General features: G+C 42.3%; 1 protein-coding gene across 7 annotated transcripts in view; it reads right to left on the bottom strand.

Annotated features, from left to right (window-relative positions):
• The window catches only part of LOC105482324 (ATPase phospholipid transporting 10B (putative)), a 123,803-nt gene that overhangs the window by 39,372 nt on the left and 59,299 nt on the right, over positions 1-25,132 (bottom strand). For all 7 annotated transcript variants that reach the window (XM_071098113.1, XM_071098112.1, XM_071098114.1 and 4 more), the window contains 6 exons: positions 16,146-16,337; positions 14,123-14,726; positions 11,646-11,755; positions 9,446-9,572; positions 6,346-6,530; positions 442-763 (listed from right to left, as the gene is read on the bottom strand). In XM_071098113.1, coding sequence (XP_070954214.1) covers positions 442-763; positions 6,346-6,530; positions 9,446-9,572; positions 11,646-11,755; positions 14,123-14,726; positions 16,146-16,337 — 1,540 coding nt within the window. The remainder of the gene's footprint in view (positions 1-441; positions 764-6,345; positions 6,531-9,445; positions 9,573-11,645; positions 11,756-14,122; positions 14,727-16,145; positions 16,338-25,132) is intronic.

The raw sequence follows: 25,132 nt of genomic DNA, 5'->3' as shown, positions 1-25,132 counted from the left end.
TCCAATCTTTAAAATCTCCCCACCAGCCATCAACACTCAGAATACTATCAAATCCCTGAACACCTGAAGCTGTGGCATGCACAAAGTATGAAAGGGAGAATGATCTGAATCCCAGAATTAAGATGGTCTGATATATATCATTGATGGCAACATTTCTTGAACTACTTGGATGCACTGAATTCAAGGCCTCTGCTGGTTTTGACCTCCATCTAAATCCTGATTTATCTTTAGCTGACTTGCTAGTTCCAGGAACTTTGATGCACTGTCCCACTTCATCCCCTAGTTGCTGCATCTTGATTGTCATTTTGAACTCTCTTCCTCTAAGACAATGACTCTCAGCCTAAGCATTCTGACTTTGAGACCTGACCTCCCACCTCTGGTCCGGTCTTTCATCAGATCATCCCTGCCAAGGTGCCACCCGCATCTCAGTATGATGGGTACCTATGGAAAGGGTCATGACGTGCAACTTGTCTCGCACCAACTTGACTACCATACTCTTCTGGAGTGGCGTGGAGCGGCAGCACAGGACGGACCGACAATACTGGGTCAATTCCAGAAACTTCTTCTCTAGCTTTCCCTGGAAGATGGCATTCAATGTCTTCCCGTCGATGACCAATCCAGCTTCTGGAACCACAGCTTCTGAGGTGATGGATGGTGTCTTGGAAGGTAAGTGGAACCCAAAGAGCTTGCGGTCCGGCTTCTGTAGTTCATGAAATTGCTTTAGCTCTTCCAATGCACAATTGAGGATGGATTCACAGGTCTCCTATAAAGAGGCATAATAATACAGTATTTTTAAGCAACCTTGGAAATGCATGTTAACAATTTCACTTTATTCTTTAGTAAGATAGTCATAAAAATCTACTATCATAGAGATTACTTATAAGCTATCCTCAATTTTTACATTTCTCTGCAATATATGACACAACATCAAAGGAATATTAATTTGGAACCAAATTAACAGACAAAATAGAAGACACTGCTTGTGAGTGGGAGTGAAAATAGCTCAGCAAGATGGAGACAGATACAAGGATGGCATAATAAATAATACTAATATGGTAAATAATGATAATATGTCATGCTGGTATGGTGCTTTCTATTTCTCACAGGTCATTAAGTTCCCCTTTGTTCCTCAGAACATTCCTGTGTGGTAGATAGGGTGTGTATTCCCAGTCTTAGAGATGAGGAGATTGAAATGAGATCTTTAATAACTCACCCAAGATCATCCAAACTTAGTAGTGGAGTCAGGATCATTACTACTTCAACTGTGGCTTCCTAATTGAAAAAATACATTGTCCCTGTGTTTTTCCATTGTTGTATTCCACGAAGGGTGCTAAGAACTGTGGCATGAAGCATTGATCATGTTGGTTTGAATGGACTTTGGTTATGAAACTCTTATTGATGGAAATAAGCTTATTAATTTTTTTCTGATGTTTGCCTTGAAATATAGTGAGAAAGTATTTCCTTTTTCAATTTTTTTCTTCCATTACTTTTGATTATATCAAAGATAGTCATATTTTGATTCAAATTTATTCTTGATATCAACTTTTCTGAACATCACTTTTTAATGAAGTCGCAGAAAACAGCATTATCAATTTATTTATTTTTATTATACTTTAAGTTCTAGGGTACATGTGCACAATGTGCAGGTTACATATGTATACATGTGCCATGTTGGTTTGCTGCAGCCGTTAACTTGTCATTTACATTAGATATTTCTCCTAATGCTATCCCTCCCTGATTCCCCTACCCCATGACAGGCCCCGGTGTGTGATGTTCCCTGCCCTGTATCCAAGTGTTCTCATTGTTCAGTTCCCACCTCTGAGTGAGATGTGGTGTTTTGTTTTCTGTCCTTGCAATAGTTTGCTCAGAATGATGGTTTCCAGCTTCATCCATGTCGCTACAAAGGACATGAACTCATCCCTTTTTATGGCTGCATAGTATTCCATGGTGTATATGTGCCACATTTTCTTAATCCAGTCTCTCATTGATGGACATTTGGGTTGATTCCAAGTCTTTGCTATTGTGAATAGTGCCACAATAAACATATGTGTGCGTGTATCTTTATAGCAGCATGATTTATAATCCTTTGGGTATAAACCCAGTAATGGGATGGCTAGATCAAATGGTATTTTAGTTCTAGATCCTTGAGGAATCACCACACTGTCTTCCACAATGGTTGAACTAGTTTACAGTCCCACCAACAGTGTAAAAGTGTTCCTTTTTATCCACATCCTCTCCAGCACCTGTTGTTTCCTGACTTTTCAATGATCACCATTCTGACTGGTGTAAGATGGTATCTCACTGTGGTTTTGATTTGCATTTCTCTGATGACCAGTGATGATAAGCATTTTTTTCACGTGTCTGTTGGCTGCATAAATGTCTTCTTTTGAAAAGTGTTGATATCCTTTGTCCACTTTTTGATGGGATTGATTTTTTCTTGTAAATTTAAGTTCTTTGTAGATTGTGGATATTAGCCCTTTGTCAGATGAGTAGATTGCAAAAATTTTCTCCCATTCTGTAGGTTGCCTGTTCACTCTGATGGTAGTTTCTTTTGCTGTGCAAAAGCTCTTTAGTTTAATTTGATCCCATTTGTCTATTTTGGCTTTTGTTGCCATTGCTTTTGGTGTTTTAGTCATGAAGTCCTTGCCCATGCCTATGTCCTGAATGGTATTGCCTAGGTTTTCTTCTAGGGTTTTTATGGTTTTAGGTCTAACATTTAAGTCTCTAATCCATCTTGAATTAATTTAATCAATTTTAATATCATTGTTTTCTTCACATGGGTCTTCATTTTACAGTGTTCCTTCATCCATGGCAAGGGATGATGATTTTACATTTATTGAAGTGCTAAAAGTTTCTTCTAAAAATAATATTCAAAGTGAGTCAACTTATTAAGTAAAAAAAACAGTACAAGTCATATACAGATTTTGGAAAATATTGTGAAAGCAATTCTGAAGGGCCAGGGTTAGGGAACACTGATCTTGAGATTTCTGTCTGGGAAAATGTCTGGCATAACTTTTTTTTTTTTTTTTTTTTTTTTTTTTTTTTTTTTTTTTTTTTTTGAGGCAGAGTCTCATTCTGTCACCCAGTCTGGAGTGCAGTGGCATGATCTTGTCTCACTGCAACCTCTGCCTCCAGGGTTCAAGTGATTTTCGTGCCTCAACCTCCCAAGTAACTGGGATTACCAGCATGCACCACCATACTTGGCTAATTTTCATATTTTTAGTAAAGACAGGGTTTCACCATTTTAGCCAGGCTGGTCTTGAACTCCTGACCTCAAGTGATCCATCTGCCTTGGCCTCCAAAGTGCTGGGATTACAGGTGTTAGTCACTGCACTCTGTCCTGGCATAACTTATTTTGGAAAGAACAAAGACATAGTTTATTATTCCTGTGCCTACCTTTAAGATGCTAAATTGAGTGTTGCAGGCACTAGAATATGCATAGAGCCCAGGGGGCCACAGGAAGCAGTTCTAGGAGTGTGCGCTTATACCAGAGGCACTTATCTGGAAGAGATCAAAGTAGTCCTTTGGAAGCTGGGACTGGCACCAATTATATAAATTCCTCCAATGTATGACTAAAGCAAGTCATTGGAGACATAAGCTTTAAAATTAAGTCATCTCTGAATTTACTTATTTCCAGCTTTTAAAATAGTACAATAATTACCATTCATTGAACATTTAGAATACCTCCTGTACTGTGGTAGGAAGCCTCTAAGATGGTGGTACCCAGTGATCTCCAGTTCCTGGTATTCATGCCCTTGTGTAGTCTCCTTTCATTGACTGTGGTCTAGACCTAGAGACTCCTTTCTGATGAAGGGAATTCTGCAGAAGTGATGGGATGTCACCTCCCATATTAGGTTATAAAAAGACAGTGGCTTCCAATTTGGTGTTCTTTCTCACTTTCTCTTGCATGATTAGCCCTGAGGAAAACCAGCTATCATGTTGTATAGCAGTCCTGTGGAGAGGCCCACAGAGTGAGAAACAGGCCTGCTAACAGTTATGTGGGTGAATTTGGAAGCAGAACTCCTTCCCGTGCCCAAACCACCCACCTGTTGAGCCATCAGATGAGCCCACAGCCCTGACCAACAGCTTGAGTCCAACCTCAAGAGAGACCTTGAGCTAGGAATGCCCAGCTAAGATGCCCCTGAACTCCTAATCCACAGAAACCATAAGATAATAAATGTCTGTTGTTTCAGGTCCTAAGGTTTGGAGTTATTTGTTATGTAGCAATAGATAACTAACATAGGTACTGTACTAAGTAAGTCATTTTCTTCTGTGATCTTATTTAATCCTGCCAGTAATCTGTGAAGTTAATAGTTTTCATCTGTTTTACAGATGAGAATAGAAGTTCAAGAAGAATGGCGTTTGAACCATATTAAAACTTCAATGCATGTTGTTAATTATTATTAACAAAATTATTACAATAGTAATAATAGTGGTTTCAGTATTAGTTCCTATCTAATACGTTAGTTCCTTTTAAAATTCCTTGGTTGATGAACACATCAGTGATTAGTAATTCTCTCATCTTTGGGATGAGAATTCTGAGGTCTAGGTAGATCCCACAACTTCATTACTGCTTTAATACACCTAGCAAAGAGATAGTAATCCTAAATCAATTTATAGTGAATTAGGCAAATTAAAAACCTTGGAGGAAATATGTAACTACATTAAACTAGGGTTTAAATAAACTAAGACTTAGAGTATATTTCCCCAGTTTCTGGCTTAACATTTTATTTTTCATCCCAGGTAAAGAGATGAAAAGACTAATCTTACAGGTTTAGTGAGCCCAAGGGTGTAGGCATGGCTGAGGATTTAGGCACTATCCTGGAGGATGCTGGACAGAGAGAACTGTCATTGACTGAATTAAAGGTGGAGTATGGCTGACTGTTCCTTAGGAGCTTTGGCTGTTTAACCAACGAGCAGATCTCCCTCTGGCTGACTGCCTCACTGGTTTGCAGATGTTCTCCTTCTAGAATTACCTGGAGTGAAAGAATCATTGCAAACCAAATTTCCATTACAAGCAGGACAGGCAGGCATGGGGATCAAGCACTCAAGCAAGCTGAAAATTACTTTCCTTCCTAAGCACAATATTAAAACCCAAGTTTTCCCTGAGCTTATTTTCATTTTGAAAATTCATTAAGGTTTAATCTAACAATCTGTGCACCTGACAGGAAAGTAAATGATTTTTCCAATTCATCTAAAGATCCTCTGGCATTTTTCATAATCTACACTAGTTTTATTTTTTAAAAAGAGGTGTATATTGTTGCTTCATGGAGTAAAAATGAAATATAAACCTCCCCAACATTCTACTGTAGGTCTACATCAGCCTCAGGCAAAACTTAGAATCCAGTGTCTTCTCTCCTTCTTTTCCTCTTTCCATCTTCTCTTTTCTCCATGGTATGTCCTAGGTGTAGGTGCCCTAGGAGCCCTATGCCCACACCCCTGCAGTAGAGTGCTCTTCTGGTTTATATCCTCTGTGTAATCCAACCCCTGCTTCCTTCTGATAGGAGCACACATCTCAATGCCCAGCCCCCACCTTCATCAGCCAAGAACATGTGGTGGCGCTTTACTTTCTGCAATTTGAATTGTGAAAACAGATACTTCCCCCTAAAATCAAAATGGTGTTATAGCTTTGAATATGCCTCTTCAGCTTTCCCAGTCTTCTCTCCAAATCTCACTCCCTGCCACTCGTAATCTATTCTGGTTGAAAAGTGCCATTTTTAGAACTTTGCTTCATTCTTTCTCTTATCCCATAAAAACATATTGGCTTCATGCATTATTCTTTTCAGGTTTTTACTCCGTGGCAGACCAGTTTGACATATAAATTGATGCTGAAAATTTAAGCTCAGAATAATTTCAATTTAATTGGGACTTTTTCAATGGATAAGTTAGTCTTAAATAGTGAGAAAATGACAGTTGAGATTCCATAGGCAAATAGTGTGGTAGAATGTAAATAGCACTAGCTCAGTTCTAGACTTAGTTCTACCTATCAGAAACAAGCAGGGTAAACCTGAGCAAGTGACTTAGCCCCAGTAGTCTTCAGTTTCCTTATCTGTGGGGCAAATGGGGAGACTGGACCAGCAATAGAATTTGGGAGAGGTAAAACTTTCTAACAAGCAGTGCCAGAAGTAATATAAAAGAGAGCAGCCAACCATGTATGGGGATGAGATAAAGGATATTGGGCTGGATGACTTCCAGGGTCCTCCAGACTCCAAGATTCAGCGATCTGTTGGGGGTTGGGTGCTTCCCTGGTATACCCAAATCCCACCTAGAAACCTGTATCCTCTTGGTCGAGGGGTTGCTCTACACTTTGATATCTGCAGATATCAATACAGAGGATCACCTCACCTGATTCTCTGTGTTGATGGTGTAAACAGTGTCAGTCTGATCTAACAGTCTGCAGGAATGGGCAATGTTGACCGCTGTCTCCTGCTTATCTCCAGTCAAGACCCAGAGCTGGATCCCAGCCTCCCGCAGAGTGGCAATCGTATCTGGAACTCCTTCCTGCAGCCGGTCTTCAATCCCAGTGGCTCCTGGAGTGATCAAAGACAACAGAGTTCACATTTGTGGTAAAAGAGTAGTTGCTTAATTTCTCCAAAGCCCTGTGAAGGCAGGCAACGTTTATTACATAGCATCACTGTGCTAGGCTGTGCACCTAGGATATAACAGTGAACTAGATGGAGTTGGTCTCTACCTCTGAGTTCAATGGTCATTGAATAATAATTTATAATTGAGCTATATAATGAGAGAAAGTCAGGGTACCCTGTAAATATATACCAGGAGACCTGAACTTCACCTGGAAAATCAGGGTGGGCTTTGCTGAGGAAGTGCTACTTAAAGTGAGACCTGGGAGATAATGCAAAGAGGTGGCAGAGGAGGAGAATTCCAGGTTGAGGGATCAGCGTGTGCGAAGTCCCAGAGGTTAGAGTAGAGGAAGATGCAGAAATGGAGGCAGAGCAAGGTGAGAGATGAGGCCAGAAAAGGAACTTAGGGGTGCTGGATTGTGCAGAGCCTTGTCAGGGCCTCAAAGGATTTGCAATTTATTTGGTAGTAACGAAAGCTATTCAAGGGTGTTATGCTGGGGAGTGACAGTATCAGTTTTGACTTTTAAGAATATCATTCTAGAGAAGAGAATAGGTTGGAGATTGGAAAAGCAGGATGAGATTCAGAGCTAAAAGCTACTTAGGAGGCCAGGCAGGACTGCAGAGGAGAGGCAACAGTAGCCTGGACTGGCCTAGCAGCAATAGGAATAGAAGTGAAAGGACTGAAATCTTTGCCCTGCAACTGATCAAAGCAGAATTAATAGGGACTCACATTTTTGATAATATTCTTGGAGGAAATTAAACAGGCAGATTCCATAATTTTTGAAGGATCTCAAGCTTTGCACCAGCCCTCATGAATAGATACCCAAATATTGAATAGTTGCTAAGTGATTAAGCAAAAATAAATCTGCTTTTCAATTGAGATTCATTTCAGATCACAGACTAATGGCTACCCATTTCACTCTGGGCAGGAGCACGGCATTTTGTTTCTTTTAATAATCCATAGTGACAATAGGTTGGCAAAGTGATTACGTTGGATGCATATTGAAAAGATTATTTCATATTTTGAGACCGCATGAAGGCATTACAGCTTTTTAGTGGTGTGCCAGTTTCTCGGTGGAAAGTGGAATTCTTTTCTCAGCCCTCCTCTCCAAGCCATCTTGAAGGGAGACAAAGAACCCCACTATCCTGAAATGTGCCTGTTTTGCATTTGAGTGCCTGTTTTGCATTTGAGGGCCATATGCACAGGTAAACAACCCCATAAAAAGTGATGGCTTGGGCCTCATCTTCCCCTACTAGCGTTAGTCTGGAAGGTGAGAGGAAGCTCACTTATTACAGTGAGGCAGAGTGAAGGAGAGAGGAGAAAAACACATTTATTTGTGTGAAAGAGAAAATGAAACAGGAAGGTTGTGAAAGCCTTTCCCAGCTAGGGGAAGCCAAGCAGGTTCTGACAAGTGTGTTCTCTTCACACAGAAGAACAGGAGGAATGCCTCTCCTAGAGTGAGCCTAGAGTGCTGTCCCGAAACAAAATAATCCTCTGGGAAGGGAGAAAGGGATCAGGTGCCTGAATGGGATGACTTCCTGGTGCCATCATGTGGTAGAGTTGTCTGGCCCAGCCATTCTCTGGTTCTTGTTCAAGTGAGTTCTTGTGTTCAGCTTTAAAGGGGACCTTATGAGGCAGCAAGCAGAGGCTTCTGCAGCCGAGACATAGGAAACCAAAGGCTAAAGGATGTGGGGAGCTAATGCATTCCATTCCCCAACCCCATTCCGCCTCCTCGGCTTGTCAGCCATCCTACTTTACAGCGACCTTGGATATTTCCCTTTGAACTCCTGTTTGGCTGGGCAGCTGGAGGCATGTGACTCATCCAGAGGAGAAGCCAAGTCTCAGAGGAGTGTGTCCCTGTCTAGAACTTGGTCCTCATCCCCAGGTCAACACTGTCCACCAAGAAGAAAGAAGGCTTTGTGCCATGTGGCCAGTGCATGCTGTTTGGGCATTGCTTACCAAGATTTTGCTCCCCAGGCGTGAGGACATTAATCCTGTTCAATAAAGCTCCCCCTTGCTTCTTAGCAATGCTTTTCCTCCAACAGAAAGCACAGCTTGTCTCTTAATCAGTCTCTGTGCTTCTCATCTCTCTCTCAGCACAGCAATCTAACTTCCATGCTGCAGCAATCAGCAGTTTTTGTAAAGCACAGATCTGTCCCTGCTTTCACCCTCTGCCCTCTCCAAACTTTTAGCAGCTGATTGACATGGCCCATCATAATCTGGGTCCTGCTGATCATTCCTGCCTTCCATCATTTCCCCCAACTCTGTTTCCCACCAGCCTCCAGACCTTCAACTGGGTCCTCCCTCTCTGCCTGACCAGCTTCTCTTCTTGCTTTCAGTTCACTGCCTTCCTAGACCCTCCCTCACCCCTGTGCTAGGCTGGCATCTCCTACTTTGTGCTTCCATCCCACCCGGCCCATCTGCTAGCCCAGCTCTCACCACAGTCTGTTGAAATTGCTTGCTCAATCATCTGGTATCGTCACTAGACTCCAGGCTCTGGGAGGGCAGACTTTTTGGCTCCTGTCCCTTGTTGCAGCCCCAAAGCCTAGCATGTCACTTGGCACATAGTAGGTGCTTAGCAAACATTTGAATGAAGGGAAGAGTGTGCTATTGGAAAAGCAGCCAAACTCAGAGGCTTCTTCCAGCAGGGAATGCAGGAATGCTCCCAGAGCATCCTCAGGAATCTGTGTGTGGCTTCTGGGTTGGGTATTGGCACGGCCCATTTGTGCCAAATACCTGGAAGGGAACCCCAGGGAAGGTTGCTAATGGAGACATATTAGTAGTGTCATAATCGGGGCCAAGAGCTCCCTTCTCAACTGGCTGCATTCCTTTTTTCCTATAATGACGACTTATTTTTAGCTACCAAGTAAGGTGAGTTGATTCTCCAGATGCTGTGCAGTTTCCATGAGAAGCTCATCTCGGTTGTCGAGGGATGCCTCAGCCTCACGCCGGAAACTGGCCCATCTCTGGAAGTCCTCTTCACTTACAACCTACAGGATAGGAAAAGGCTCCTTAACAATTTTGGGTGGATCAACAAGATAATTTTCTCTCTCTTCCCACCTGCTGGGCCTCCTATTGGCCTGTTTGAACTTCCCTACATAATTAGATGGGGCTTTCTTCTCAATGATTTTTTCAAAAAATATGTAAATCAATGAAGATTTATCCTTGTGTTCCATTATCACTAAGAATCTGTTGTGCTCAGATCACTGGAGATGATCTGGACAGACAAGGTCCCTGTATGCCTGGGTTTATATGCTGCTGGGTAAGAGGTATTAGCCAAATAAATAATTTAAAATAATTATTTCAGGGAATGCTTTGCAGAAAATGACTGATATGAGAAAGTGTGATGGGATAGAAGAGTAACTGAATAGGGGGCTGCCTTCTTTTGGAAGTTTAGGTTTCCTCGACAAAATGACCTGCAAGCTGAGATCCAATGACAGAGGGTCAGTCATGGGCAAGATCAAGAGTTAAGCTTGGAACAGCAATGAACTTGGCCTTCCTTCTGTTCCTTGAATGAAAGATGGAGAAAGTAAGTTCAAAGTAAGTTCAAAAATGAGGCTGGAAAGAAAGCAGCAGCCAAATCTTGCATAACCTGTAGAGCACTCCACCAGGCATGGTGTCATACACATGGACTGCCCAGTAGCTGCAACAATCCAGCTAGCGGCCACAGCTTCTTCCTTCAGAGTCCCATTTTAGACCCTCCTGTTGACATCACATGCATATGGTGTCTTATAGCAATGAAAGATTATTTTGTTCAAGCATCAAATATTCCTCAAGTCCCTCTGCATGGCACTATAGAGAAAACCAAAGGGACACAAGTAGGCCTTTTGCTTTTGAGGAATGCATAGTCCAGTAGGGGAGGCAAAATATGCACAAATAACTTCAATAGAAAATGGTGGTAAGGCATTGGGAGTGATACCTGATGTAAATGACGAGTTGATGGGCGCAGCACACCAACATGGCAAAAGTATACATATGTAACAAACCTGCACGTTATGCACATGTACCCTAGAACTTAAAGTATAATAATAATGAAAAAGAAAATGGTGGTACGGGTGTAGTTCCGATTGAGTATTGGTAAGCATTTGTCGCTGTCCCAGGTGCTGCACATGTGGTTACTTTAATCTCCATGGCAACTGCATGAGGGAGGGCTGATTAGCACCATTTTACAGATAAAACTCAGAGAAATGAAGAAATTGCTCAAGGTCACACATCTAAAAGTAGTGAGATTGGGACTAGTACCCTGGTGGTTCTGGCTTTAAAGTGGGCATTCCTGATCTCTAATGTTACCCTAAGAACCATAAAAGACGTGAAAAGCCCTGGGCATTTACGTGAGAGAACCCATGTCTAGCTATCTAGAAGTGTATGCCCATCGTAGCACCCTATTAGCTTTGCTTTTAGGTGACTCATCCGGTGTCCACACTCTGCAATTTGCAGCCCTCACTGCCTGCCTGCCTGCCTGCCTTACAGAAGCTACAAAGTCAAAGATCTTGCGGAGAATGAGTTAGGTAATCTACAAAACTATGGCTGGGCTGAGTGCAATGTAATAGGGAGTTGTACGGACTGTGGCCAACCACAGAACACAGCTGAACATATCCCTCATCATAGGAATCAACTTCCTGGTTGAAGCTGATTGCTGCCATTCCAGAATGAAAACAGAGTTGGCCAGATCCTCTAAATTTTTAAAAGAAATTGGAAATCTAGATTTTTATGTGACCATATAAAAGCTCCCCAAATTGAAAGGAAAATAATGCATGTCTAAAAAATATAATTGGAAAGCAAAATCATAACTGAAAAAATGTTATCAGCTGTGTGTTACCCATTACACATATAATGAAAAGCAGGGCATGGCAAAGTCACACAGATATGGGACCTAGCTCTTCAGATTTTGACTTCAACAAAATTGTCAGTGTCTTGGGTTTTTGTGGCAAGTCATAACGGCAAATCTTAAAAATGTTAAAACAACCACCTCCAATGGTCTTTTATAAAGAAAAAGAAGCAAGGTCAAGGTCATTCAGCTATTTAATGATATTCAAAGCATGCTTGGAAGAATTTGTTCTTACCTTCTTGGCAATGCATAGTGTGCGCAGGCCATCTCTTGCATACAAGTCTAGATGCTTTTGGGTCCGGGCTTGGATTTTTCTCAGTTTCTTTTCCACATTCATGTCAGGCACTGTCAAATAACCATTGTCCCACATGAGGCCATGTACAAATGCTCAGGGATCCCCATCCCCAACACCCTGGAATCTTGTGTAGTAGAGTACAAATGCTTTAGAGAAGGAATCCCTTACAGCCCACCTTAGAAACATGAAGGAGCTCTCCTGCCAGGTTGCCCTGGAAGATAATGCAGGGAGTCCTTAAATTGTCTGCTCTCTACATCTTCTCATCAAAAGCCTGGCTGACTAAAGTGCTATGTAAGGGAGGTAGGTGGTCTAAGGTACTGTTCCCAAACAGCTGTTTGCATGAGAACCGCCTGGGAATTTAGTAATTGAGATTCTCAGGTACAATGACAGCCCAACTGAATCAGGGGACTAGAAGTTTGAATCTTTATTGTTACCTAAGGTGTTTTTAGTTTATTCCTGGATGGCCAACTGACTTTGGAAACTGTTCTCTAAGACTATTTATCATCTTCTCTGTCTTCTACTTGAGGTCTTATATCAAGTTAGGTCCCAAGACATCTACAAGCCTGGATCTCATTAGCTGAGTTCTTCTCCTCATTTGTTTTCCTGAGCTAGGCCTTCTCTCAATGCAAGAAATAGGTTTGGAGAAAACTTTTTTTTTTTTTTGCATTTCCTATGAATCTAGTGTGAAAAATGTGTGTGTTGCTCAAAGTCCCCTTTGTAAAGTTCTACATAAGTTTCTGTCAGAGGTAATTTGTCTTTTTCTATTGAAATTCCAATTCCTTTATCTAATTCTATAATAAGTTTTCAGCCAGGGTTGGCTGATGTGGGGTGGGATTGAGTCCATCACCACTTCCTTTAAGCTGCCACAGACATCATTTACCGATCTCTTGTGAAACTGAGCTAGCCTTCAGAATCATTCCTTACCAGGGCTGGATTGAGAATTTTAGAGGTCTTAAGATTGAACAGAATTTGTATACCTCACCCATCCTTGTATATATAATGCAAAATTAAAAATATAATTCTTAACAGAAAAGTATAATGAAGTCCAATAGAACTCTGATTTTTCCATGATACTACTCCAAGGCTGTTTTTATATAATATAAAACTTGTTTCAAAGATTATTTTCTCATTTTTCAGGTGTTCCTGGTGCCTTAAGCATAGTCTTCATTTGTGCATCGCCTGATTCAGCACTATTTACAATATTTTATTTTTAAAGACACCAGCTCCTGAGATTAAACCTTTTTGTCTTTTACCTGCAAGTCTTGGAGTTTACCTTCTTGCTTAGGCTGCCAGGAACCTCAGCATCGAACTGAACATTTAAACACCATAAATATAATTAAACCTGAGGTTATTTCCTCCCTCCTTTCAAAGTTTTGCTTCTCAATTCTTATAGTAACATTGTATGTGTGTCTTTTATTGAAAGCATCTCTAATCTATTTTGCAATCAGGTGAGGAGCAAATAAAGAGACATCTCCAGGGCAGTTTGGATGACTGCTGCTGAGGGATAGAGTGCCGTGGCTCCCTTGACTCAGAATTACTGAATTCACTTGTCTGCCAGAGTCTGGGGATAAAGAGAACTAATTAGCTCCCTTCCCCTTCTACACACTAATCAATCCCCATAAACCTCTTGGCCCTGATCCATAGCTGATAATGCAGGAGGCACAGCGCTGCCTGGGCAATTCTGAAGCTTGGCTGGAATCTACTATCCTGGGAGAATCATAGCCCCATAACTGTCTTCTTGTTAGCAATCAGGAAGCGGCTGCACACTAATTCATGCTGTTCCAAAATTGGACACTGATATGTAGGGACTTTGGAACATTTTTCTGGCTCAGTGCAAGTTTATGAAAATCCATCTGGGGGAGGCTGGGGAAAAGGATAATAAAGAGGAACACCTGAGGCTTCCCAGAGTGCACCAAGCCCAGTGCAGAATTCTAGCAGCATGAAACAAGTTCTGACCTGGAATTCAGGATACCTGGGTCTGGGATTTAACACTGGTTAACCATGTTACCTCTTGTAAGTCACTTTTCTTTCTGAGTTGAGTTTGCTTTTCCCCAAAATGAAGAGTTAGGACCACAATGTGTTTCATGGTAAGATAATGGATGCCCTAGTGCAAAAGACTGTGTGGATAATCCATGTTCAAATGAGTTTAGAAAACTGGGATGAAGTTAAAGATGTTTATCTGCTACAAGACTATATAGTATTTAAATATACTAATGGACACTGATTCCCTAGGTCCAGAAGATGTAAAATGTACCATGTTTTAAGGATATTTGAGGAAAGCATCTTATAGGTCTGTATTCCAGCTGTGACCTGCTGTACCAGGTGACACTACAACTTGAGCTTCTTATTACCATTCCACACTGCTTCTTCAACTATGGAACTCTCTGTGCCTGGAACCCTGGTAAGGCAGGACTTACCACAGGCTGGGTCTTCCAGCAGGTCCATGATGACCGAGTCAGCACCCTTGGTGTAGACGATGATCTCACCAGTCAGTGGGTGCCTCACAACCACAGACATTCTCTTCCTGACAGAGTCAAAGCCCAGGGTGCAGAGGAGGCTGAAGGTGAGGCAGGTGCCCTGGGGCAGGCGCACAGTCACCTGCTCAGGTGTCCGGGACACTAGTGTGAAGCTGTAGGCATGGGCAGCGTGCACCAGGGCGGCCTCATCAGGGCTCTCAGCCTCGTAACAGAACTCGGGCCTGGCCAGGTCTGGAGCTGGGGCTTCCAATGCCTCCTCCAAGGAAGTGCCTGACCCAGACCCCAGGATGTCGCCCTGGTCCCACATGCTGCTCCTGTAGCCACCGTCATCGGTGGAGTCACCTCCACTGCATACAGATGCATCGTCTCTCTCATCTGAGTCCGTGGTGGCCACGTTGGCCCCTAAACTCTCCCCCAGGTCTGTGTCAGAGGGTGCAGTGGATGAGAATGACTGGCTGAGGCTCGATAGCTTCAACTTCTGGAAGAGCTGCTGAATCTTCTCCAGGGATGTCCCCAGAGCCTTGCTTGAGGGTTTGATGGTGACCTTGTGGCCAAAGGAGGAAAGTAGAACATTACTCTCAATGTTGGAAATAATACCAAGTTGTCCTATGCAGAATATGAAGGTACTTTTGCAATAAGTGAGGCCAGCTGTTTCCCTCCAGCCCTGAGATTCTAAGCATTGACAATGGTCATTTTCCACTATCTTTTGGTCGTCCCACTCTGAGCGTGGACAAAGGAAGGAAAAGGAGATGAGAATCAGAAACTCATAGTAAGGGTTCACATTTCCTGAACTCTCACCATGAATGCTTCTGCTTTATCTTTGAGTGCAGTATCTCATTTCATCCTCCCAATAATGCTATGGGATGCTATCATCAACCCAACTTATGGCTGAGGACATTGAGGTACAAAAAGTCTACATAAATTGGCCATGATCACCCAGTGTGTAGGGAGTAGAGTTGGAACTCAAACCCAGGTCTGCTCGACTCCAGAGGCTGGACTCTTGAGCTACCTGCCAGCTGAAGCTCCCACATTAACCTGAAAATTGGGAGTTGCATACTGTCTTTCCCCAAATGGTACTTCTTCCCCTCTTAAAAATGAGTTAATTTTTAAGATAAAGCTTTCTGCCTCCTAAAACTTCCTGAAGACTTTTGATAACTTGCTGACTTTCCAGTGCTCAGGTGATTTTCAGGGTGGTTTGGAATCTGGGCATAATGAAGGGAGGTTGTAGTTTAAGTGTCTGGGTGAAACTTCTTGTCTTGGTTTCATAGTTGCAAGTTGTACCACCTAATTATTCTCATCAGTGACTCACAGCGGCACTTGGCTAAGAGTCTGTGGAAGATTGAAGGTAAATTCACCTTCAGTAGAGTTTAGAGTATAATTTTACATACATGACCATTCAGCTGCATTTTTTTTTCCCCATGGGAAGAACATCACACACAGTATTAACTATTTTAAACCCATATATAAAAACAGCAGTATAGCACAATATTACTAGAAACCATTATGGAATCGTGTAGATGTATGAGCCATATGTCCTTCATTGCCCTACTTGAGTTTTCTGAGCCACCATTTCTTCGCTTGTTAAATCCACAGTCCTGCCTCATAGAGTTGCTGGGTTGAGAGGATTAAATGATAATACAGGTAAAGTGCTGGGTATGGAGCCTGGCATAAAACCAAGTGCTCAGTAATCACTAACTCTTAATGTTTACCTACAGACACATAGACAAAGTTTGAAAGCTACATAGATAGCTCATATATATCTTTTTCCATTTTATTTAAAAATGAGGAAACAGACCCAGGGAGGGTAAAGAGACCTGTTCTAGGTCTCACTGTGATGAAATGACACTGTTGCTAGGACCCAAATTTCATGTCTCCCTGATCAGAACTTCTCCCCTCGCCCCTACTCTGCTTTCTACTTCTCCACTTCCTTTACCTTCCTCCCCCAGCCATCGCTGGTCCTTACCCTCTGCCTGGGCTCAGTGGTTGTAGACACCATGACAGAGTTGCAGATGGTTAAGGCAAGGAAGAAATCAGCAATGGAGGAGGTAGTGGAGAGGGAAGCCTTGGCAGGTCTGCTGTCTGACAAGGTCTCCAGCCACAGGGCAGCATCTCGAACCTTGGTCAGTAGGTTTTTATCGGGAGTTACATCTTTTACCTGGAAGAGAAAGGCCAGAATGAGAGTCTCTTCTGGGAAGGAAGCCCACTCCAGAAGAATCTTCACATGCCTGGGGAAAGGATGATGCCGCTTCATTGCAGTCTTGCATCCAACATGTTTTCCTCTCCCACAGGTCTGGCCATTGCCAATTCTTATTTGAGTCCTTCCTGTCTCTCAGTGCCACATATCCATCCATTACCAGGTGCTGACAGTTCTTCACTCTCAGTGTCTTCCCACCATTTGTGTTGCTTCCAGCCATGCTGAGACCCTCTACCCCTCAATCCTGAATTTCTGCACCAGCTGTAAACTAATATTGTTGCCTGTCACCTTTTTTATTTTTTCTAACCCTATGTATCACCTGCACAGTCTTCTTAAAACTCCATTTCCTCCTGGTATTTTTGACTTCAAAAAACCTTCAGGAGATAGCCATTGTTAGCGTGATCAATTATTTGGCATTTAGATTCTTTAACAGTTTGCACTTTCACTCTTTATTCCCATACTTCTCAACATGGACCCTCAGCTCAGCCTGGTGGTCTGTTTGCTGCCTCTTGGATGTATACTCCTCCTGTATTCCTCTGATCACACTGTGCTTGAAAAATCCTCTTCTACCTACCAAAATCCTACTTCAATAACCATGGAAAGTCCCACTTGTCCATGAGATCCTATATAGCTCACAATGAATTCTTTCTCCTGAACCACAATAGCAGATTCTTAACTCAGAATGTCCACAGGAGTCAGGCATGTAAAGTGAATGAGGAAGGTGGGCCAAGGTAGAGATGAGGACATTTTGGGGTGGTAGGAGCTATGAGACCTAGCAAGTCCTACCCCTATCTAAAGGGTAGCTACTGCTCTGCTGAGTGCAATGCTCCAATACTGGTCTAGTTTGCCAAGTCTCTTGATTTTTCAAGATAAAGCAAAGATGATGCGTGACCTATTTTTTTTTCTTTTATTCCTATTCTTTTTTTAGAAGAAAAAAGAGGAAGAACTGGATCTGACCCATGGATTTCCAAATTTTCACATCTTTGTAGAAGTTACCACTTGAACCATCCCTTTGGAATTCACTACATATTGACCTATATTTTATTTTTTGGTTTATGTATTTTCTCTTGCTCTGGCTCCTCTATTTTACCCCAGGGATCTGATGCCAGAAAAGCTTCTTTCAGGCAGTGAGATCTTAACCAGAGCAGAGGTGGTAGTGGCAATGGCAGTAGTGGTGTCTGGCTCTGTCTACCTCCCCACTGGCATCTTGCTTTGGCCTCTATTTTAAATTCACTTTTCTTATGTCCGTGTTTAATCTCTCTAGAGATAAGGTAAGAGCCTCAAAGATAGAGAGGTTGAGTTTTCCATGAGGCTGTATTTCCTAGAGCTCTAACTATAGCTTTTTTGAAGCAGAAGCTCAACAAATGCCAGCTCTCAATGGTTAGATATGACAAAAGCCATTTTGCACAAGGCTTTCACATAAGATCATTCCTATCAGTGTTCAGATTTCACAGCTAAATCATAGTTTAGAAGAGAGTCAATGGCTAAAAATGATAGACTGAGGGAATCTTGATTAATTTGTGCAGGGTGAAGACTGAGGGCCAATAAGCTTTACCCAAGTTGAGAGTTTAACAAAATCCCTTGAGAAAAGAGGCCTCAGACTGTTTTCTGACTACCAAATACAATGACTCCAAGAGGTCTGATTCTGTCCTCCCTAGGGCTGCTGGCACAGGTGAGAGCCAGAGAGTAGGAAACTCAGACATACCCCACAAGAATGGAGCACACACACTTCAAGAATGCCAACCTTCATTCTGGGTACTCTTCAAGAGTCAACAGTCATGCCCCAACTTGTTCATACCATCGTAAGAAGACAACTTCCAGAAAAAAGTCTGCTTATCAGAAGGAAGAGTGCTAATAAAACTGAATCAGACCTGCATTTCCTTCCATTGCCCTGAAAACAATTGTGTGAATCATCCATACCATGTGGTGTCATTATTTCCAGAAAACCTGAGAAGGGCACACACATATTATCCATGCTCTCTGCCTTTGACTCCAGTATTCCTGGTAGGAGCTCACATTTGTGAAGCTCTTCCTACCTTCCGAAGCAATGTCATTTATATAACTTCATCAGATTCTCATAGTCCCAAGTTGAGATGAAATGAATCCCGACTTAATTAAAACCCATAGAGATGGGCTGATTTGACCAAAGTTGCCTAGTGAGTTAGTGGAAAGCCAGAATCAGAGCTCAGACTCCTGAACTGCTAGTCTAAGGTTTTTCATTTCTGTGGTCACAGTAAAGTAGCTATGTTCTCTTATTAATGTTTCTCTGCAAACTTCTAAAACCAGATTCCAGGGAGCATCCAGTTTTTGTCATCAAGTCAGCAACACCACTCAAGGAACTCCAAACTTATTTCCCAACAGAGTAATGAGAGCTCGTATTCACGTGGTGTTTCTTATGTTCTGGTGCATCCATGGTCTCATTATATTCCTGCAGTAACATTATCTGTTTAGTACCATTATCCTCCCAATTGTCTCTGTATTTCAGATGAGGAGACTGATGCCCAAGGAAGTTGATTGTCTTGCCCAAGGTCACACAGTAAGTGGGAGGAATTCCTTCAGTTGATTTCAGTTAGTCTGATCCTAGCATTCATAATCTTAATACCTATATCAGGCAAGATCCTGCATGTGAAGGAAGTGGCCTTGGAGACTTGCTACCACCCAGGGTCTTTAGTGTCTGGGTATCTCAAACACAATGGATGCATTTGTGTATCTAATCCTTAAGGCTCAGCAGATAGTTCATGAGAGTAATAAAAAGGATTATGGAAACTTTCTTTTTTCAGAAAATAGATTTCTTTTTTAGGGGGAGGGTACTTGAACGAGATGTTGTTAAATCTTACCACCACAGGTACCCAAAGTTGAGGAACAGGCTTGGAGTTGTCAAAGCTAAATCCCCTATTTTCCTGATGCCAAAATTGAGTGTCAGAGAGGAGGAAACTGCTTGAGATCACACATTGATTTAGGGTCAGAACTAGGACAGTTTTCACACCACCTGACTGCCATCCTCTTGTAACACACTGCTTTGCTCCAAGCTATGCGTTATGTATTTCCAAATGCTGACACAGTTAAAATGTTTCAAGTTATTTATTCCATATTCATTTACCTGCTGGTCTGTAAGTGCTAGGAGGGCAGAGACTGTCTCTGATGTGTCCCTCATGCCTGGTGGATTGTAAGCACTCAAAACATTTGTTAACTGACTCCTTTCTAGGATACCACAATAGCTCACCACTGATTAACTCCTGCTGTCTGTTCATTAAAACTAGTCTTTCATATATTTCCATCCAATCTTGTAGCAATGCGTTAAAACAAAAGCCTTCTCTGTAAAAGGCCCTGGCTCATCCTGCAGGTGCCAGGAACAGATGTCAGCTAACCTTTATTGAGTCACCACAGACTTGTTGCCACCGGGCAAGGCTCTTCATGGCTTCTTTTGCTCCAGCATGCTGGTTTCCTACGTGGTCCATTAACATTTAGAAACCTGGCACTTGCAGCACTTAGAAAGAAAGCAGTGTCCTTTCCTACTGCTGGCCATTGTCCAGACTATTTTTCTGAAGAAAAAGAAATATAAATTTGTGGGGCCACCAGTTTTTTATGTAAGAGCTTTGTGGCAGGCAGACACTCAACCAGTTGGATTTCTTTCTATTGTAGAACACCTAAAATGCATACAACACCCCTTTGAGGAAGGTGATTTTTGAGCTCAAACGATATCCTCAAGGGTCCTATTATCATTAGACTATACTTATTGAGAATGCATAACAAAGTCAGGCACTGGGCTAAGTGCTCTCACGTCCATTATCTAATCGTCCTTAGAGCACTGATATCATTAGTATCATTCCACTTTAATTATGAAGCAAATGAGGCTCATTGCAGTTAAGTAACTTGTCCCAGGTCACAACATCACAGATAATGTGCTGGGACTTAAATCTGGTACTGCCTGATGCTAAAACCTAAACCCTTTAATGCTATGCCAACATTTCTCAAACTTTAACATGTACACATGTCAACTGGGGATCTCATTAAAATGCAGATTCTAATTTAGCAGCTCTGAGTGGGGCCTGAGCATAGGCAATTCTGATAAACTTTCAGTTGGTGTTCATGCTGCTGCTTTGAGGACCACAGTTTGAGTAGCAAGGGTCTGTATTACGTGGCAATCCTATTGTTTCTATTTCTTTCTAGCTGGGATGTGTTCCCACAATGAAGGCTGGGAAAAGTAGGCCAAACTCTACTCTGCTATTCTTCTTTCAGTTTTAATAACTCACCCAAGTTCAGATGGGTGACTATCACAGGTTGGGTACAGCAGTTTGTTGCTACAGGAATCCAGAGAAGGAAACAAACAGGAACCCTGGTTCCTGAGCTTGGAAGAAAATTCTTCATGACATAGTTCCTCTTACGTCTCCATTTCCTCCTCCTCTCCCTGGATTGCACCTTTCATTCCAGCTACTCCAAAGAACTACAATTCTCCATCTTGCTTCTACAGATTGTCTCCTCCCACAACCTGCACTCCTTACCCACTCCTCACTAGATGGTCTCCTTATTCCTCCAGTTAACCTTTACTCCTGTCTCAAAATTCAGCCCAGGTGCCAACCTTTCCAGGAAGCTTCCTTGATGCCCCAGTATGATATAGCTGCACCTCTTCTAAGCTCCTATAGCACCTCTGCAGCCACACATCCCAGCCCAGAGAGCATTGTCCTGTAGTCACTGGTGCTCCTTTTGCCCCTTCACTGAGCTGTAAGATCCTGAAAGCAGGAGCAATGTTCCATTAGACTTTATGTCCCCAGTCTGTAGGACAGTATATGCCACAGAGTAGGTGCTTACTGAATGTTTGCTGACTGACCCAATAAATGAAAGGCTTTTCTAAAGAAATGTAGACACTGGCAGAGGTGGGAAGAAGCAGGCCCTTCTGTTTGTTGTTGATGAGTGTCTCAACTGGTACAATGTCTTGGGAAGAATCAACCAAAATAAAAACTGCACATACTGGCCAATTTAGCAATTATGCTCTAAGAATACTGTAGAGAAACACATATATAAACAGATGATGGCTCAACCATCCAACTAATTATAGTAGTCATTAAAAAAAAAAAAGATGAGACAGCTCTCTTCTGAATGTCTACCTGTCTGTCTACACATAGGAAATATTCTTTAAAATTCATTAGGTTAAAGCAGCACAGTCCAAAACAGTGGGTACGGTATGCTTCCACTTGTGGTAAAGAATGTGCTTGTGTATATGCCATACTTGTCTGTTTCTGTACACCTTTGGGAAGGACACACAGAAGCTGCTAATCATGGTTGTGCCTGAGGTGGTGGGAAGAGAGGAGGGAGGGACACTTACTTCCTGCCATCAGCCTTTGGTTCCTTTCAATTACGTAACCCTGTGGGCTATGACTATTATGGAAACATATCCCTGGTTGCTGCGGAGTGGAGGCTAACGCTGTTTAGGGCAGTGATGTCTAAGGCTCTGGCCTTAACGACATTTAGTTTGAATCAAGAACTGGGAAAGTCCAATGTTAGTAAATGCTCACTTAAATCGGAACACATGGATTATTAGGGAAAGCTTTTCCCAAATAGGGCATAAGCCCAAAGGAAAAAACTCAGTGGTGAAGCAAGAAGGGAGTTTTCCAGATCTTGCCAGTTCCCACCTCTTGTGAACAATGTCACTGAGGCTGGGTCCTCCCTACCCTGATTTGGGACACTGGGGGACAAGGGGAGTACAGATAGGCTTCACTGCTTCCCGCCCTGTGTGATCACATCACTTCCAGAAAGATTCTGTGTACTTGGCTAATTAAATCAGGACTCTTATCTAACCTTACAGTGGGAGTGTGTCTATGTGGGCTGTCCCACCAATTTGGAGCAGACTGGGAGTGCTGCATAAATTTCTTCCAAAGAAAGAAAGGCAGACCAAGATTAGTGAAAGGAGGCAGAGGTCCAATGACACCTCCTTCGCTCCTCTCTGTTGCATTCTCTTTGGAAGGGGTGGTGGTGGGGGGATGTCCACAGAGGAAAGCAGTGTGGAAGTTTGGAGGAGCCTAACTGGCCCTAATACAAATTTTATGATTAGGAAGATATTCTTTGGTCTGATGGTGCTGAGAAACATTCTGCAAGTGGCATTTTTAAACAAAGAATCTGCTCAAATCTTGGCTGCTTACAGACAAGGAGAAAAAAAAAAAGATTTCATTTTCCATCTGCCAGTACTATTAAACATTGGCTTGGGACTCAACTCACCGTTTTTATATTACCCCCACCTTAAAGCCACAGATTTTATTGCAGGCAATTAGGCGATAATCACTGATGGTTTGTTTTTTTGTAGTTAAAGAAAAAAAAAAACAGCTTCTGTTGTTGCTGTTTTTTGTTGAGTCTTATTTTTGGTTTAGAGCAAAGGGCCAAGGAAACCAACAACTGGCTTTTTTAGAAGGTGGTGGAATGCTCCCTGGGGGTTTCAGAGGCAAATTTTGACTGAGTTCGCTAAGAGAAGGTAAAGAACTGGTGGTTCCAAGAGATGGTCAGAACAGACTGGGTGCCAGATGGGCAGGTGCAGGAAGGCACAGAAGGCATGTGGAAGGGGACAAGTGCAGAGAGTCTGCCAGGAGTGGGTGGGGGTGGGCACCGAGACAGCCACCTGGGGCTGCCGCAGGAGCTCTCTAGGGACGACTTCAAGGATCTGACACCAGCTAGAGGTGTTTGATGGGTAAGCATGAGAGTCCTTAGAGTCCTGAAAGAGTGCATACTTCACTCTCTTCAGCAAGTGCCTCCCAAGCTGTAGAAAGTGCCAATTTGAGCCAAGTGAAGACTCTTTCCTGGTGGGGTGATGGCCTGCTTATGGAGGGTCCCCATCGTGGCTGCTCCCTACAATCATCAGAAATTAAAACAAAAGTGCTCAGTACTCAGCCTAGACCAAATACACCAGGATCTCAGGGGAGAGAGTTCAACAATTGTATTTTATGGAAACTCCCCATTTTCTCTTCATGACATCAGATATGTGAACATTTGTTCAAGGAAGACAGCTTCCCTTTAGAAAGATCATTTAAAACTTCCATTAGGCATCTGTCTAGAACACATAATTTTAAGAATTAAATCCTCAAAATAAACTCATGAGCCAGAACGATTATCTTCATTTTAACAATGGGTAGGTTGAGGCTTCCATTTCAGCAAGCCCACCAAAGTCACAGAGCTAGTACATGGGGTAGCTGAGATGAAAACCTGACACATTAGACCCCACATGTGCCTAATTCATAGCTGGAAGTTAGCTTGCAGGTCAGCAAAACATTATCTTATTTGATCTTTACAACAGCCTAGTGAGAATTATAAGGAAATTATTTTCAGGTGGTGAAAAAGACGTAGAAGGAGGTTTAACATGTTGCTTAAGGTTACCCAGCAAGCCAGTAGCAGAGCTAAAACCAGAACCTCCATTTCCTAACTCTGAACCCAGTGCCCTTCCTCAAAACTACTCACAAATACAATTGTTCCACTAACCCCAGATTTTCAAGTGACCCGATTACATAAGAGTATACTTAGCTGTTCATAAGAAGAACATGTCACCATCTTCCCTTCCCCAGGCAACAAGAATTGGGACTTAACCCATGTGCCAACTTCCTTACTGCTCCTGAATGAACTTCGTCAGAACTTACCTTTGGGACTGCCAGCCAGGGCAGGACAATGACATCTAGGATCTGGAGATAGCTCTGGGGTTAGTGTGTCCCTCTCACTGATCATTAGCTAAAAGCCCTGCATCCAAGATTTTACTGCCTGGTCCAGGGATGCAGTTTTTCTGGGCTGCAGAGACTTGTCAGACTGAACAAGGGGCAGTGAATTGATGTGACCCAACTGAGATCCACAAAGGAAAGCTTCCTTTTTCTCCCCCTCATATTCTAGGGGAGACATTCTCAGGCACGTGGGATGCCTGTGGTATCTAGAAATGGAAGGTGCCAAAGACACATAGAATCTGTGCCTAATGAGAATTCACTAAAGTCATTTTACAAATATTTAAGAAAAGAGCTTGGGGAAGTGTGTTACATTTATGGGGACAAAATTAAAAAGGATGTAGCAATATGCACACCTTGTTGTTATGTCACTTGGGAAAATCAAAAAGGGAAAAACAACAACATGAAACTCTTCCAGAAGACATCTATGGATCATTTCACTTGTGCATTCATGAGGGTCATATATCTTAACACACTGTTCTTGTCTTATCCTTGCTAATGTTGCATTTCTGTGCATGACAATAACCCAAGAGAGGGAACTCAATTCTGTACTCATCCAAAGTTAGATGAGTAACAACCCAGAACACAGGCTCACAGTGTTTCTTCTTTGACACTGTCAGAAAACACAGTTCTTGGTTATGAATACTAAGTAGCAACATGGAAAATGTTTTCAATATCATGTTAAGTTAAAAAAAAATCCCAGAATCTACAATTGATATGTACCATGATTACAAAAAATGTTAAATATATGTAGTTATGTGTGTGTGTATTCATAGGGGAAATAAAAGACTGGAAAAAAATTGGCCAAAAGGATTATTTTTACTATCTAATTTTCTAATAAAGGGATGCTAACATTTTAGGTCCCATCTCTTAGTATGTACCTCTTGTTCAAGATTGCTGGGGCTCCCTGTGGCCTCTTGTGCAAGTGCAGAGATTCCAGATGTGTTTTTATGTTCCCTGGAGAAAGAGTGTATGCAGAGGAAAAAGGAGTAGGACAGTGGGCAGAAGCCCTGGTCTGGGCTTGACTTCTAAGGAATGCTGTGTAATCTCTGGGGAGAAACTTGGTTT

Source organism: Macaca nemestrina, chromosome 6, assembly GCF_043159975.1.
Source record: "Macaca nemestrina isolate mMacNem1 chromosome 6, mMacNem.hap1, whole genome shotgun sequence".
Lineage (NCBI taxonomy): Eukaryota > Metazoa > Chordata > Mammalia > Primates > Cercopithecidae > Macaca > Macaca nemestrina.
Note: the sequence above shows the minus strand (reverse complement) of the source record. Positions and strands in the feature narration are given on the sequence as shown.